A 16,175-nucleotide genomic window follows, 5' to 3' on the forward strand; every position below is an offset into this window, starting at 1 on the left:
ACTTGATATTTTCTTTATTCCATTGCATCACTGTTCCCTTCTTCCCGCTTGCTACCACATCACTGGAGCAGGCAGGAATATGTAGGCAGAGATCACGTGCTCCTCCAAGAACTGGACTGGAACAGCCTCCACAATCAATGAAAGACAGCACTGGTTAGGTATGTTTAGAAAAGAACTAAACATCAGCACAAACTGGTTAGATAGAGCTGCCTAGCACCAACTGCAAAGAAACTATTTACACCTTCCTAGTAATAGATTGGAAAAAACAGTCATTCAGAGAGAAGAAGGAAGTTTATATTCTCTCAATACATGATGGAGTGCCTTTACTATCAGATTGTGTTTTCAAATATGAGGATATAAAATCCTCATACAAGAACACATTAATGAAGACATACTATTTCACAGTATTGCTAGCAAAATAGTCCAGCTTTCTTACACTTTAGGAACCTACAAACAGAGCAGAATGTATGTTTGTTGCATCCTGGGATGGTTGGGTATTAGAAAAATATTCCTCACCAAAGGATGGTGGGCATACAACAGGCTGCCCAGGGCAGCCTCAAACACAGCCTCAAACTGCCAGAGCTCAAAAAACATTTGGACGTTCTTGTTTAAGATGGTCCTGTATGAAGAAGCTAGGGGTTGGACTTGGTGATCCTTACGTGTTCCTTCTAATTCAGGATTTTATGAGATTCCTCCCCCAGATCTAAAATAACACCGTTCCCTAAGAAGGATCCAAAGGATATGTGTAGTTATGTGTAGAAAGGATTCAGATGTGGTAAGACTGCAGGGGTGGCTCTGTGAGCACAGGGACCCACCACTGGGCAGAGCTGAGCTGTGAGCAATGCCGGGTGTGCCTCTGGGAGAGTGGACTGAAGGGACAGAAAGCTGGGAGAGAGGGGTGAGAGATGGGAGAGAAGCAGCCCTGCACCCCCAAGGTCAGTGCAGGAGGAGGGCAGGATGTGCTCCAGGCACAAAGCAGCAGTTCCCTGCAGCCCAGGAGAGGCCCATGAAGGAGAGGCTTGTCCCCCTGCAGCCCACAGGTGGAGAACAGAGCACATTTCCACGTGCAGCCATGGAGGAGCCCACTGTGCAGCAGTGGATGATGGCTGAAGGAGGCACAGCTCACAGATACCCCTGCAAGAGCAGCCCAGGTGGGAGGTACAGCCCATGGAGAGGAGCCTACAGTGGGGCAGGAGGGCAGGGGGAGCTGCTGTCCATGGGGCTGTGCTGGAACAATGCCTGTGGGTGGGACCTATGGGAAGAAGCTGTGTTGGAGAAGTGCTAGGAGAGCTGCAGTGTTTGTGAAAGCCAAACAGAATTGTTTTGAGAGGAAGCCATGTGGAAAGGGCAGAGAATGAACATGGAGGAGTGGCAGAGATTAAGAGTTATGAGCTGATTGCAGCCCCCATTCCCCATTCCTCTGCACTGGTCAGAAGGAAGAAATAGGAGAGGGTGGGAAGGTGTTCGTAGTTTGCTTTTAATTCTCACTGCCCTGGGCAGTTAGCCACAGGCAAAAAATGAAATTAATCTCCCTGAGCTGAGTCTGTTTTGTCCACGACAGTCACTGGTGAGCAATCTCCCTGTCCTTATCTCAACCCAAGAGCTTTTTTTCCCCATCAAATTTTCTTCACCTGCCCTTCTGAGAAAGGGAAATGAGCGAGTGGCATTGAGGTGCTGAGCTACTGTCTAGTTGATGTCCATCACATGTTCTCATTCTGTCCTCCTTCCCCAGTCTAATGTCACCAATACGCTTGGCAGTGCTGTTTTTTTCACCAAGAGGAGGCCAAACAATGTGCAGCAATGGGGGGGAAGGATAATGACTGTCATTATTCTCTGTATCTCCAATGCTATGAGATGAGAGGGACACAGTTTGGAGAACAGGACTCAAAGAAGCTCAGGGGCATGTCACAGAACAGAGCCCAGCCTGCAGCACTGCCTCTCCCTCCTCACATCACATGAACTGCTCCCTGCAGCTGCAGCACTGTCTCTTAAGAAGGCTGAAGCCCAGACAGGCAGTAACAGCTGGCCTATGATGGGGAATACTGATTTACTTCACTGATAAAAGCATAAAATGTAAGAATGACACAATGGCCATGTGTGCAAAGTGCTGGAGCAGCCAAAGAATATTACAGAAGCTGAAAGCATACAGCTGTGCAATCAAACTGTCAGCCTGAAAATACATACTCATTTTAATTTATGAATGGACACACATACAACAAAATAATGAAATTACCAACTGTATATAATGCCAGTTCTTCTTTCAAGGGGAAAAACAATACAGAAATGTAGAAAGAGAAACATTTAATTCGCTAAAACACACTGGAAAAATATTTTTTTTTGCCCTTTTTTTTTTTTCCACAAATTCCATTTGAAAATATATTCCTCCTTGCCATACATCTTCAGCCATACATTTCTTCAAGCCCTGCGCTGGTGCAAAACATCACACAGCTTAAGTCCTCATGTAAAATACAAAAACAAAAAAAGAAAAAAAAGAAAAAATACATATTATTCCTGCATATTAGCATAGCAAAACTTGTCAAGTAGCTACATGACCTTGTACCATTTACTCCCTGTGCTCCTGAAGACAGAGGACTCAACACAGATTAATGTTATGTTAAAAAACAAATCTGTTACAGCAAGACATAATATGAAGACAGGAATTCCCAATGCCTAGTATGCACAAGTCTATTGCGTTGCTACAATCACTGCTTAAGCCCTTCCAGTGGAAAAGAAGGATTAAAAAAAAAAAGCTGTTGAATTCTATACAAAGCAATGATGAGCTCAGCAGAAAATCAGAGAGAGTACTGATTTCTGATCACAGAATCACAGAATTGTAGGGGTTGGAAGGGACCTCCAGAGATCATCGAGTCCAACCCCCCTGCCAAAGCAGGTTCCCTACACCAGATTTTGTGTTGATCTCTGTTTGTTTTTCTTATCAAATGATTCAGGACTATTAATAAATAAACACAAAAAATACAATTCCTCCTGTTTCAAGAAAATGAATGTAAGTATACATCACCAGTTCATACAGAAAGTTATTTTTGCTCCAGCATTTCCAGACTTTCATTAAAGAAAAATTACAAGGAAAGAATTAAAATTATTTTGAACATCAGGTAATCCTTCCAAGAATACCATTTTAATGTGGTTCCTTCCTTTACAGCATCAAATCGAGATTAAACTCAAGAGAGTGAAGTTTCTTGACTGCCTATTTCTCCAAGTGAGATGTGGAAAGCAGCTCACCTCCCAGGACCATTCCAGCTTGACAGCACTTCCTCAAGCGACACGCTGGACAATTCTTCCTACGAATTTTATCAACTATGCAGTCATTTCTTCCAGCACATAAATAGTTGTGCTGCCCTGTAAGAAAAAAACAAGATTAATACAATGTTTTTTGCATGACAAAACTATTTCTCTGTAAAAACATTTCAAAATAACAAAGGATTCAAAAAAAAAAAAAAAAGAAAAGAAAAAGTGACCTGACCCATCAAAGGACCCATTCATTTTACATTAGCTTTTAAATAATCACTTGAAACTATCTAAATATAATAATTCCTTTGGTTTATGACTGGCATTCCTATCTACATAAATCCAACATAATTAGCAGACAGTACAAACCACTTAAAATAGGAAACTATCAATATTTCTCATGCAAATCAATAAAGATAACAGATTTGTTTCTGTCAGACTTTTGTTTGTTTGTTTTACTTTATTCTTCCTTACAGTAAAGTACTTACATTGTCTGGGATTGATAGGAAATTTCCTAAAGATTGAATAAAGAATTTGAGCATTACACAATACTATAAAAAAGCAGAGTTAACTGTCTCTGCTGGAGAATCTCGTCTGCACAAGACCTGCTGACAAACCAGTTGAACAGAGCCAATAAGAGCAAAGAGAAGGCTGTAAATTTTTGGTTTAGTTTAGCTTTCAGGAAAGGCATCTCTTTTATTGTCCTGTTCTGAGACACTTAGTTAGGAAGATGCTGTCATTTGTATGTCAAAATGGAATGTTTTAAAATAAACTGTCTTCTAGCAGAGCAGCCATTTTATTAGCAAACCATGAAATCCAGCTGATACACTAACATATTTTTCTCACATCAAGCTTCCAATACTTTCAAATTTCTCTTGTAGAGCATTAAAAAGTATATTTTTATGCTTTTGTATAACACTGATGACCTCTGTGATTCAATTTCGTTTTGCATGAGTAAACAAAGCTGTAATAAGAAATCAAACCAATCCTCTCATTAAGAATTTATCCTGTAAGGCTTAACTTTAAGATTCTTCCTGTTTTTGCACATCACCCTCCATTCATTTCCATATTTTCTGTTTCTAACACTGAAGCATAAAAAAATATTTTTCTTTCAGGAGTAATAAAATAAATCAAAAAGATACAGATAAACTACAGGATGTACCAACATCAGGGATGCTTCTCTGTGGCATACTGTAGAGTGGACTTCCAAATACAAAAGAGTACAACAGCACAACTTTTAGATTTGTACTTATTTGTAGATGGGTAGTATTCTGAGTCAGCCATCTGATGTCCCCAGCAGCAAACAAATCTTAGGTGATTATTCTGCTCAGCTGCTGTTACTGCTTTCGTTATTACCATATTCCATCCTTTATCTGCACACAGTAAAGTAAGAAACTGTTCACCAATAACTTTTCTAAATAGGAGAGAGACAAAAAGAAAATGAATTCCTCAGACGAAAAAATCAGATGAACACAACTCTGTCCTAACAAGAAGACAAGACGTGGTGCTAAACCATGTGAAACAGAATGAGTTGGCTTCTGTGGCAACATCTTTACAACAATTAATTTCCTTCTTACCTTGCTTGACTTTTAACAACAACTAGTATGGGCTCAATGAAAGAAGCCTTATTGCTTGAAATCTATTTTTGTAACAGTTTCTCTTGCTTTAGAAAACAACAGGTAAATAGAAGCAATTGTCTCACACACTGCCTGGCATTTTAAATGTATTTATTAATGCTTTAAATCACAAGGTGTTCTCATTTAATTTCTCCCATTACTTCTAATTCTGGATTCCTTCTTACAGGAAACACTACCAAAATCAACCAAATGAATACACATCTGTCTTGCTTTTGACAGCAGACAACGAACAAAACACTTATTTTGAACACATCTTCCTTGAGATTTATTCACAGCCTTTCCCTCATCTTACTTCACCTTCATTAGCTACAAAACCACTCAGTCTTCTGAAAAGCAACAACAGCTTTAAGCCTCTGTTACTTAACATAAAATCTATGGAGTGTGAGATTATCTTTGCATTATTGCATTCTGATGCTTTAATGAACAGTTAATTTCCAAAGGAATGCTTAAGTATAAGGTTTAAGTTACGTCTGTGAGTGTTTTGTAGTTTTGTTTGGCTTCAGTTCTCTGAAAAGCGTCTCTTCTGGGCATCCTTGTTTGGGAATTTTTTGAATTTATGCACGGTCTGAGTCCATGTAGCCCACATCCAAGACCAAAAATAGATTATGTCTTTCCAGTGAATGCCTATGAGCGGCTCACAATGACACAGGCATGCAAGTTTTACTTTTCTTCTCATATGGACACAAAAATGCTGATATACCAAAGCTACTGTAATATCATGAAACATTACTCTGCAAACACTCAGTGTTCACATGTTCTAAAATGATACCTGTATGTAGAAAATGCTCTTGCTACCAGTACGTGCTATGCACCCTCAGCACCCCAAGGGTGTGCTCTCACTGCCAAAAGAGGCTAAAAAGCTCGGGTGGAAGCAGCAATGGCAACAGAAGTTAACAGCGTGATTTATACTCATGCACATTTAAATTTAATATTGCTAAAGAGTGCAAGACATTGAAAAACCTAAAATTCACTGTTACGCACATTTAAGGTTCACTACAGCCCTTATAAACCTCATCATAATGTAGGGTTTATCAACAGATCCAACTTCCTCTTCAGCTGAAAATGCAGGAGCTACTTTAACACTACATAACAACTCATCAACTGCTTATTATAAATCCAGAACAGAACAAATGCTTTCAGTTCTGCAGAACAAACTGCAAATGAATTATAATTATGAAAACTGCTCGAGTGTTTCTATGTTCTACTGAACATAGCATTCCACCTTTGAGTTTAAGATTAGAAAGGATTAAAGAATCCCTCTGTCCAGTGCATACTGTGAAATAAGAATTTGCTTAGATGTTCAAAAATAAGTACTATTTCATTCTCGTTTAATACATTGTATTTGCAATCTACTAAAGACCAGTGACACAGTCTTTCTTATATGTTTACCTGTTTTATTTCTCCCATTAAGAAGAAACCAGCATTAAAAAAAGAACAAAGGAAAAAGCCAACACCCTGCCCACTAAACCCCCTTGTGAGATTACAGAGATAAAATCATGAGTTTTAACATTTGTCAACCACTTCCTCATTTGCAGGCTATAAAGAAGCCACAACCGCATCCTGAGTTTGAATTATATTTCACATGATTTTCCATTCTGCTCACTGCTATCCAACCTCTCCCCCAGTGGCTCCCATCTTTATGTGTATTCCACTGATTCTGATTTGGAACACACATAATGTTCACCTAGTATTTTGTATAGTTTCAGCTGTTAGGGCTTTTTTAGTTATCTCAGTCATCTGGTTGGATTTCACAGATAGAAAAATCTGAATAAACAATCACATCCGAAACTGTGTTTTTCTACTGCTGTCCAGAGCTGGGTTCTGAGAAACTACTACTTGCTCAATATTACTATTTAAGTACAGACAACCATCTGAAGGACTGATTGTGCAGGAAAGGGAAAACACAAAGATATTTGATTAAATTCCAAATTATGCTCTTTAGGACCACCCATGTATTAATTGATTCACTTTAATATACGGGTATTGCAGTGATATTAAACACACGTACTGATAAAGTATCCAAAGATCCCAGTAAAGACAAAATTCCTGTTCAACTGGCAGCTTGTCACTCAGTATCTTTCATGCTATTTTAACTGGGAAAGAAAAACACAAATACCAAGACATCAGTGTAATCACTAGAGCCCAGGTCAGAAAGTAAAGATTTAAATTTGTATCTCATACTACAATATGAACCTAAAAGCCTTCTGGCAACCACCTTTTCCTAGGAAGTTTTCTCCCAATGTAGTTTCCAAAACATGTTTATTTTTCACCTGTCCTTAAAAATGCACACTATAGTTTTCTCTCAACCTCTCAAAGCTTCAGCTTGTAACTTAGGTGTGAAGAAAACATGGAGATTTCACCTGTTACTTATGTACTCCAGACTGTCATAGGATAGCACTCTTCTTAACCCCCATCTGTGTTCATTTATGTGAGTAAATGTGGAAGTCCTAATGGAAACAGGGAACTACAACTGTAAATCTGCACTAATAACTAACAGACAAATTCTGTGTTATGTCCATGTACAGTGTCTTTAAAAACTACATGATTCACTTAGCTGACTGACATACCTTAAGTCACTTAAAGTCATTTGAGTGCACCATTGGAGTTGCTGAAATTTTGCAGATATGCAAAATATGGAAAATGTATCTGCACAGGGAGAACCACACGCAGGCAGCCAGCTATTTGTGTGAGTACATCTGTGCTGAGCTGCTGCCAGTCTGCACAGAAGCAACACCCTTGTTTGAGAACTCTCATTTCCTACTGCCTACAAACAAAAGCATTTTCTCAAATCTTCTCTCCCATAGCTGATTCTGTCTCCCTGTACCACTCTTACTGTGCAACACCGTCTCACAGAATCAGCCCATACCACCACTGAACAACCACTATTCACAACACACGACAGTGTTTCAGAAATCTTTTGATTAAATATTAAAACAGATTAAATATATAAAATATCTAATATCTAAAAACAGTAAATAGATACCATATCTCTTCCTGAATGATTTTATTGACACTTTCCAGCATTAACTTCTACCTTCCGGAAAACCAGGTTCTGCTCAATAATTTTCTCTCAATATGCTCTGGAGTTCAAGATCCTGAGTGGAAGAAGTAAAGCAAAAAGTAGGATTGCTATCCTGGACTTTAGGAGAGCCGACTTCGATCTCTTCCGGGACCTACCTGGAGCTGTCTCATGGGCTAGGGTGTTGGAAGACAAGGGGGCCTGTGAGAGCTGGTGGGCATTTAAGCAGCTCTTCTTCCAAGCTCAGGATCGGTGTGTCCCTGTGAGGAAGAAATCGGGAAAGGGTGGCAGGAGACCTGTGTGGATGAGCAAGGAGCTCGTGCACAAACTCAAAGGAAAGAAGAAAGCCCATGAAATGTGGAAAAAGGGTCTGACTACTTGGGAAGAATACAGGAATGTTGTCAGGGTCTGCAGGGATGCGACAAGGAAGGCTAAAGCACGCCTGGAATTAAATCTGGCAAAGGGGATAAAGGATAATAAGAAAGGTTTTTTCAAGTACATTAACAGTAAAAGGAAGACTAGGGAGAATGTGGCTCCCCTGCTAAGTGACGGGGGTGTGCTGGTAACGGGGGATGCTGAGAAGGCAGAGATACTGAATGCCTTCTTTGCTTCTGTTTTCAGTGAAAAAGCTCCCACTCGGGAATCTAAGACCCTGGAGGTGAGTGAGAGGATCTGGGGAATGGAAGACCTCCCTTCTGTCAGGGAAGAGGTGGTCCAGGAGCGCCTAGGCAACATCAATGTTCACAAATCCATGGGACCTGATGGGATTCATCCACGGGTGCTGAGGGAGCTGGCAGAGGTGGTTGCTGAACCGCTGTCATCTTTGAGAAGTCTTGGAGGACGGGGGAGGTGCCTGAAGACTGGAAGATAGCCAATGTCACTCCAGTCTTCAAAAGAGGCAAGAAGGAAGACCCAGGCAATTATAGGCCAGTCAGCCTCACCTCTGTCCCTGGAAAGGTGATGGAACAGCTGGTGCTGGATGTCATCTCCAGACAACTGGAAGAAGAGGAGGTTATCAGGAGTAGTCAGCACGGGTTCACAAGGGGGAGGTCGTGCTTGACCAACCTGGTAGCCTTCTATGATGTTGTCTCTGGCTGGGTGGATGGGGGGAGAGCAGTGGATGTAGTCTACCTTGATTTCAGCAAGGCATTTGATACTGTCCCCCACAACATCCTTATAACAAAGCTGAGGAAGTGTGGGATAGATGAGTGGACAGTGAGGTGGGTTGAGAACTGGCTGACTGGCAGAGCACAGAGGGTCATTGTTGGTGGTGCAGAGTCCGGTTGGAGGCCTGTAACCAGCGGTGTTCCTCAGGGGTCTGTGCTGGGTCCGGTCTTGTTCAACATCTTCATCAATGACCTTGATGAGGGGATAATGGCCACCCTCAGCAAGTTTGCTGATGATACAAAGTTGGGAGGATTGGCTGACATGCCTGAAGGCTGTGTTGCCATTCAGCAAGACCTGGATAGGCTGGAGAGCTGGGCAGAAAAAAAACGGATGAGGTTTAACAAAAGCAAGTGTAGAGTCTTGCATCTGGGGAGGAATAATTGCTTGCACCAGTACAGGTTGGGGGATGACCTGCTGGAGGGGAGCTCTGCGGAAAGGGACCTGGGTGTCCTGGTGGACGACAGGTTGGCCATGAGCCAGCAGTGTGCCCTTGTAGCCAAAAAGGCCAATGGCTTACTGGGGTGCATTAAAAAGAGCGTGTCCAGCAGGTCGAGGGAGGTGATCCTCCCCCTCTACTCTGCCCTGGTGAGGCCTCATCTGGAGTACTGCGTCCAGTTCTGGGCTCCCCAGTACAAAAAAGACAAGGATCTCTTGGAAAGAGTCCAGCGGAGGGCCACGAAGATGGTGAAGGGCCTGGAGCATCTCTCCTATGAGGAAAGGCTGAGTGAACTGGGTCTGTTCAGCCTTGGGAAGAGAAGACTGAGAGGGGACCTGATCCAGGTCTATAAATATCTAAGGTGTGGGGGGCAGAATGGCAAGGCCAGACTCTTTTCAGTGGTGAGTGGAGACAGGACAAGGGGAAACGGCCGGAAACTGCAGCATAGGAAGTTCCGCACAAACATGCGCAAGAACTTCTTTACAGTGAGGTGACGGAGCACTGGAACAGGCTGCCCAGGGAGGTGGTGGAGTCTCCTTCTCTGGAGATGTTCAAGACCTGCCTGGATGCCTACCTGTGCGACCTGGTGTAGGGAACCTGCTTTGGCAGGGGGGTTGGACTCGATGATCTCTGGAGGTCCCTTCCAACCCCTACAATTCTGTGATTCTGTGATTTACCTCTTAAAATATTTTTCATATCATAAGGACTATTAAGAAAAAAAAACAATTAAGATAGTAGATTTAAAATACAAAGGAATTAGTTGTTCACTAACCCACTTTCAGTGGTTCCTGTGGTTTCAAAACAAAATGGAAAACAGTTACACAAATGTGTACTGAACACCATGGCCCAGATGAAGTTTTTGAGCATACTTTTGACTCCTGAAAGTGAAGCTAATATAACAGATGAGGATTACTCTGGATTTGGACTGACTCTATCAGTGTTTCCCATAACCAGGCAAAAAGTGCAGCTTGTTCCTCTTCAGAAATAGGAAATGCAACTTGTCTGACCTTTGATCTTACCTGAAACCACCACTTTTACACTGTTCCTATCTGCAAAACAGCAAGTGTGTGCTGAGCTTGCCTTTCACTGCGTGCATTCATGAGCATGCATCTCACAGAACCAAGAATCTGTACTACAGTTAGTCATATTGAGAACTGTCCCTCATGTGTCCCTGTATACCACTGCAATCTTCAAGATTTCAAACACCTCAAATAATATTTATTATTTAATACCAACTCCTCCACTGCACTAACATTTTCTCTACAAGATGAGACTAAAGTGAGACTTAGTCTCTAACTACTTAAGAACAAACCACATCTCTCACTGACCTTACCAAATATCATCTACAAAAAGCTTAGTGCTTAGCTGGGGGACTTCCATTAAATTCCCCTCTTTGACCACTAGAATCAAAATTAACTTTTCCCAAATCTTAAGCAGGTGTCCAGTCTAGAGCTCTACAAAGCACTTTTATTTGCAGACAGGAAGAAATGAGAGTTTGCAAACAAGTGTACAGCTTCTGTGTAGGCTGGCTGCAGTTCAGCACAGATGCACTCACACAAATAATCAGCTACTCTATAAGGACTATAAAGTAATATTAAAGACTTGCTATTGAAGCGTATCTGCCTCACAGCAAAGGACTTAGGATTCCGTGGATCAAAGAGGGCAAAGAGTGGATAGAAGAGTAACATGGGAGTATATTCCATTCTGGAAACTTTTCTTCTCCTTGCATCGATATAGTAAAAGATGAAAATAGTGAACATTGATTGCAGTCCAAGTAATCCAACAGCCCTGAGGTCAGTGTTGCAAGGACAGAAAAGTGTGTTTGACTCCTTCAAAGGACCAAAGATGACAGACACAGTTTTTACACCCTGTGCAACTGCCTTACCACTTCTATGCACTCAGTGATGGGGTTTGTGAGCATAGCAGGTACCAGCAGTTCCTTTGTGAAGTTAGTCCTTCACTGCTCTGCCTTCACTTCATGCAATGAAAAAACAGGCTGAATTAAAATATTTTGTTTCAAAAACAAAGCAAAATCATAAAATGTTCATTCCTAAGTCAAACCTGATGTATCTTACATTATACCTTATATGCTGAGCAGATTGGCAGATCAAACTTCTCATATACGCCCAGTCTGTTGTCTGTTGTTTAAACATCTGTCAAATTTTATTTGCTAAGTGAATAAAACGTGCTTCTTTAGAAGGGAAGCTGCATTCTCATAACTATCCTTGCTTTTCTTCTCTTGAACAAAACACTTCCAGTATCTGTACCATCCTTGACTGACCCCTTTCTTATGCTTTATCCTGATCTGAAAATCGTCCTGCCTTCTGCTGTGAACACTGCAATGCCACTGTCTTCTTCCTTCCAAAGCTACTTCTCTAGACAGCAACACATTGTTTTTATCTCCGAAACAGAACAATTAAGCATAATTACCCCCATTTTCATTCACTTCTAGATAGTTCGAAGTTATAACCCTTTTAAAAATCTTTTTGATTTACCCATCTATTCCACCATCAGCAACTGGACAAAAAAAAAGAAAAATAAAAATGTCCATTATATTAACCATTACAAACTGCAAAATCAGGATTACTCTTTCACACTGATTTTATCTGCTTTTTTTTCAGGTAACATCCTGAAAGACATAAAGACTTTCTGCCTAACTACAAAAACTGATAGCTGTAAGAATTCTGCATAGCCAGTATCTTTCAGAAAATCATGCTGGCTTCCACAAGTCAGCATCTCCAGTTTGTTTTATGGCAACGTTCCATGATCACCATTTTTGAGTGAAGTATATTACTGGTAGAAATATGTAAAATGATAAAATTAACAGCTTATAGTCAGTGAGGAGCATATTTCTTATAAAACACAGATCATGGGATTTGAACATACAATCTACTTTAAAAGCACTCCAACTGTTTCAAACACATGCATCATCACAGTACCATTTTTACTTCTGATCCCAGACTGCTGTAGTCTTCTACCAACGTAAGAAGCATTATATGAGAGCTGCTCCAAATGTAATGCCTTCTTTTTAATGGTATTGGCCCACAACATCAGAGGCAGATGTCAGTGTATGGCAGTAGATGTTGAACCTTCCTGCCATATTCTCTTACATTTTGTAGATGTGTGATAGATGGCAGCAGAGGGGTGGTGTGACAAAATAGTGTCTGACACAGAAGTGCATGTGAAGAAAAGGTGTGGAACTGAATTCTGCCATATGGAAAAAAATGGCACCCATTCACATTGTTTATGGAGACCAAACAGTGAATGTGAGCACAGTGAGGTGCTGGGTGGTGTGTTTCAGCAGTAGTCACAGCTCCACTGGTGCAGACTTTTACAAGCACAGAATTCAGAATGCAAGCTTTTGTTAATAGCTAGCTTTTGTGCATAGCTAGTGCTTGTGACTATGTTGAAAAATAGTGTTTTGTAGTTGAGAATTTTTTTCTAACAAGTAGTATTATCGTGGTCTTTGTACCTGTTGTAGTTTCCATGTAAATAAATAGGAGGCATTACTTTCAGAACAACCTACAATCTGCATTTCAGTCACCCTAACATCTATATCAGTGACAATATTACAGCATATTGCCTTGATGACGTCTTCAATATATATCTTCTCTTATTCTTTGACTTGTCCTACAATTGAACCTGTGGGATAAGAGTCACTCATAAGAGTAATAAAGGGTCACTCATAAGAGTAACAAAGGCAGAAAAACAGAAATATTAGTAGAAAAAAGAAGTAATGTATTTAAATAAATAAATAAATAAATAAACAGATACTGCTGCCCCCTGATCAAAATATCCAAAGAACAACAAACTGCTTGAAAATCTTGAAGGGCTTCATTTAGCTGACTAGATTCTCAAGTGTGGACACTCAGCAGAATAAGTAACATACACTCCATTCTTGGGCATTGGAGGGAAAGCAGGTACTTTAGAATTTATTTTAACCTTGAGTAGGTGTCTAAATTTGGGTTTTTTAATAGTGCCTCTTCAAAGGATGCCCACAGCGATTAACTCAAATACATACATCCACACTGTAAACGCCTTCAGCCTGGTACAGCAATTCTCACATAAAATATTGCCTCTGCAGATAATGGAAGATTATGTAACTATATGAGAAGAACAGGGTAACGTTCTCCTGTCTCAGTGTAGCATGTAAGTCCTATATTTTAACCGCAGCAGATCCCAGGTTGCTGAAACACACTCAAACGTTAAAGGATGTTAAGGATGATAACATTAATGATATCAAGCAACAGCCACTTGTCAGAACACAGGATTTGCAACCAGTTATAAAAAGAACATTCTGAAGTGCAACCAAGTATCACTGTGCACATGGCAGACTAACATACAAAGGATACTTGGTTAAGTCTTTCCTTTGGTAGCCCCTAAAGCACCGCCCTTTACCAGTAATCACCAGTTTTGTGGAACAGGTGTATCGAATGAGGAGATGGACACTGTCAAACTTAAATGCTTGTTTAGTAACTAGTAGTTTGACTAGAAATAGAATCACAGAATGGCTCAGGTTGGAAAGGACCTAAGATCATAAAGTTCCAACCTCCCTGCCCTGGGCAGAGCTGCCACCCACGAGATCACACTGCCCGATGATTACTTTAAATAACTGTCACATTTATTATGTAGTCTGAAAAGGTATTAGCTACCTTTGTGGCGTGGGTGAGATTCATAACACCAAGAGCAGACTCCTCACATCATCACCTGACATTGCCTTTATGCTCAGTACAGAGAGCAGTTAGCGAGAGCACTGCCATTTTCATCATCAGTAGATATCTGAAATAAGTCAGTGAATTACTTCCTAGAAGTTCCCACTTCTCTCCATTCACTATACAATGAACTTCAGATGAGTAACTCAGGTTACTCCTATTGTGCAGATCTAAAGTTAGAACAAAGCAACCTCAGTAGTACAGAGCAGTCTGGTGCTGGTGCTCCGTACCGAAAGTGGTTTTACACTATCTGAAAGGACTTCCATTCCACCTGAAAAGATGCAATATTCAATACTGCTTCTAAACACGCTGCATGAAGTTAAGCCCAAAATTTGGCTAATTGACGTTTCTGCAGCTGATGGCATTCTAAGTAGTCCCTATCAGGAAAGCAGTATGAAGGCATAATGAGAACTGCAAGCAGCCCAGCATCACTTAGCACCAGAACAAACACGATCCTAGCACACACCACTGTGCAGCATGCAGATCAGCAAATTACTGTCTGCCAAACAACTGAGCAATGTATACTTGTATACGATGAAGATACAGTTACATATCAGCACAGATCTTATTTCCCTTTTCATAAGGCAAATTCTTTTCTCTCACAAATGAAATTTTCCAGTTGATCTTTATGACCTTCATGGAGATTATTTCAAATGTTTGAATTTGAAAATAAATTTACTGTGTGCTATCATATTTTGGTCACATACAATATGAAAATGTTTAGTAATATTACATAAATTAATTGAAAAACATCTGTATTTCTCAACATGAAGCATGCATGCCTTCTCTGCTACATGCAGTGTTCGCAGCTGCCAGATATACAGCACACACTGCACCAAATCCCAATCCACAGAACCTGGAAAGTGAGATTAACAAATGGAAAACACTGAAGAATTAAGAGAATGGGAACTTTTTATAGTTGATACCTTAATTTCATAGATGAAAAGGTCTGTACAGTACTTCACTGTTCAGAAAGAGGGTTTTGTAATGGGCCCTGGGTCATTTTAATCAATGTTTGGCACACTGTCCTGTTTTTTAAGCTATGAAAAAACACAACTGTAGCAACATTCCTGATGCACAGTATTTCAGTACGTATGTAGTGAATCACACTTCCATCATAGGCTGCTTGTACACAGCACAAGTCAGATAAACCTTATCAGAAAGGCTGCACAAAACAACAGTCAGTCTTCACAGCGTAGATGTAGCTCATCCTCAACTCATCACCCTCTTCTACCCTTATGCAGAGACAGTGAAAACTCTGATGGAAAATACTTTTTATCCAGCACAATTTGCCAAATTTAGGTCTCAGAGTGAAGTCTGTTTCTCACCAGTCAAGTGTTAGCTGCTGCTGCTGAGCACAGTCCCTAACACTGCTACTCATACAGTGCTCTCATCCTGAACTTGAAGCACATATTAAAACCAGACAAATCTGCCATATAACCAGTTGTAGTAGGGTCCCAGACATTCAAACAAACCAAGAGTTGATTCCTAACTCATCTGCTGCAATGCCATGTATTCATGTTGGCCTCAAACACTTCTGATTCCCACAACTACTTGTCGCTGTGAAAAAAGGCAAAGGAAGGCAAATGCTTTTACAAATATAAAGCAAAAATTAACAGCTTTACACGGTTTTATGTGAAGATATCTCTGTAAGATATTAAAGACCAAATGGTCTTAATGGTCAATTTAAAGAAAAATGAGGAAGAACTCACTTCCTAAACTTCATTTTCCTATAAGCTCCGCTGGCAATTTTGTAACAATTGTTTTTGTGACCATAAGTTTGATAAACTGGTAGCACTTAAAAAAAAAAAAAAAAATGCCTGACACCAAGAGCAAATTAATTTGCACATACAGTAATTCTTTAAAGCATTTTAAATGTTAACTCTGAATATTCTTTGATTGACAACTTCAAACTACCCGTCACCCTCAGCTCACAAAAACAAACGATACTACCACAT

The 16,175-nt window shown here is 40.4% G+C and overlaps 1 protein-coding gene across 1 annotated transcript in view; it reads right to left on the reverse strand.

The window, feature by feature from the left end:
• PGR (progesterone receptor) overlaps positions 1–16,175 on the reverse strand; it is a gene marked incomplete at both ends in the record, with an annotated part of 38,024 nt that overhangs the window by 17,206 nt on the left and 4,643 nt on the right. Inside the window, one exon of the mRNA XM_079549599.1 lies at positions 3,241–3,357. Coding sequence (XP_079405725.1) covers positions 3,241–3,357 — 117 coding nt within the window. The remainder of the gene's footprint in view (positions 1–3,240; positions 3,358–16,175) is intronic.

The sequence above is a fragment of the Tetrao urogallus genome (genome assembly GCF_951394365.1).
Source record: "Tetrao urogallus genome assembly, chromosome: 1".
In the NCBI taxonomy this organism is placed as follows: domain Eukaryota; kingdom Metazoa; phylum Chordata; class Aves; order Galliformes; family Phasianidae; genus Tetrao; species Tetrao urogallus.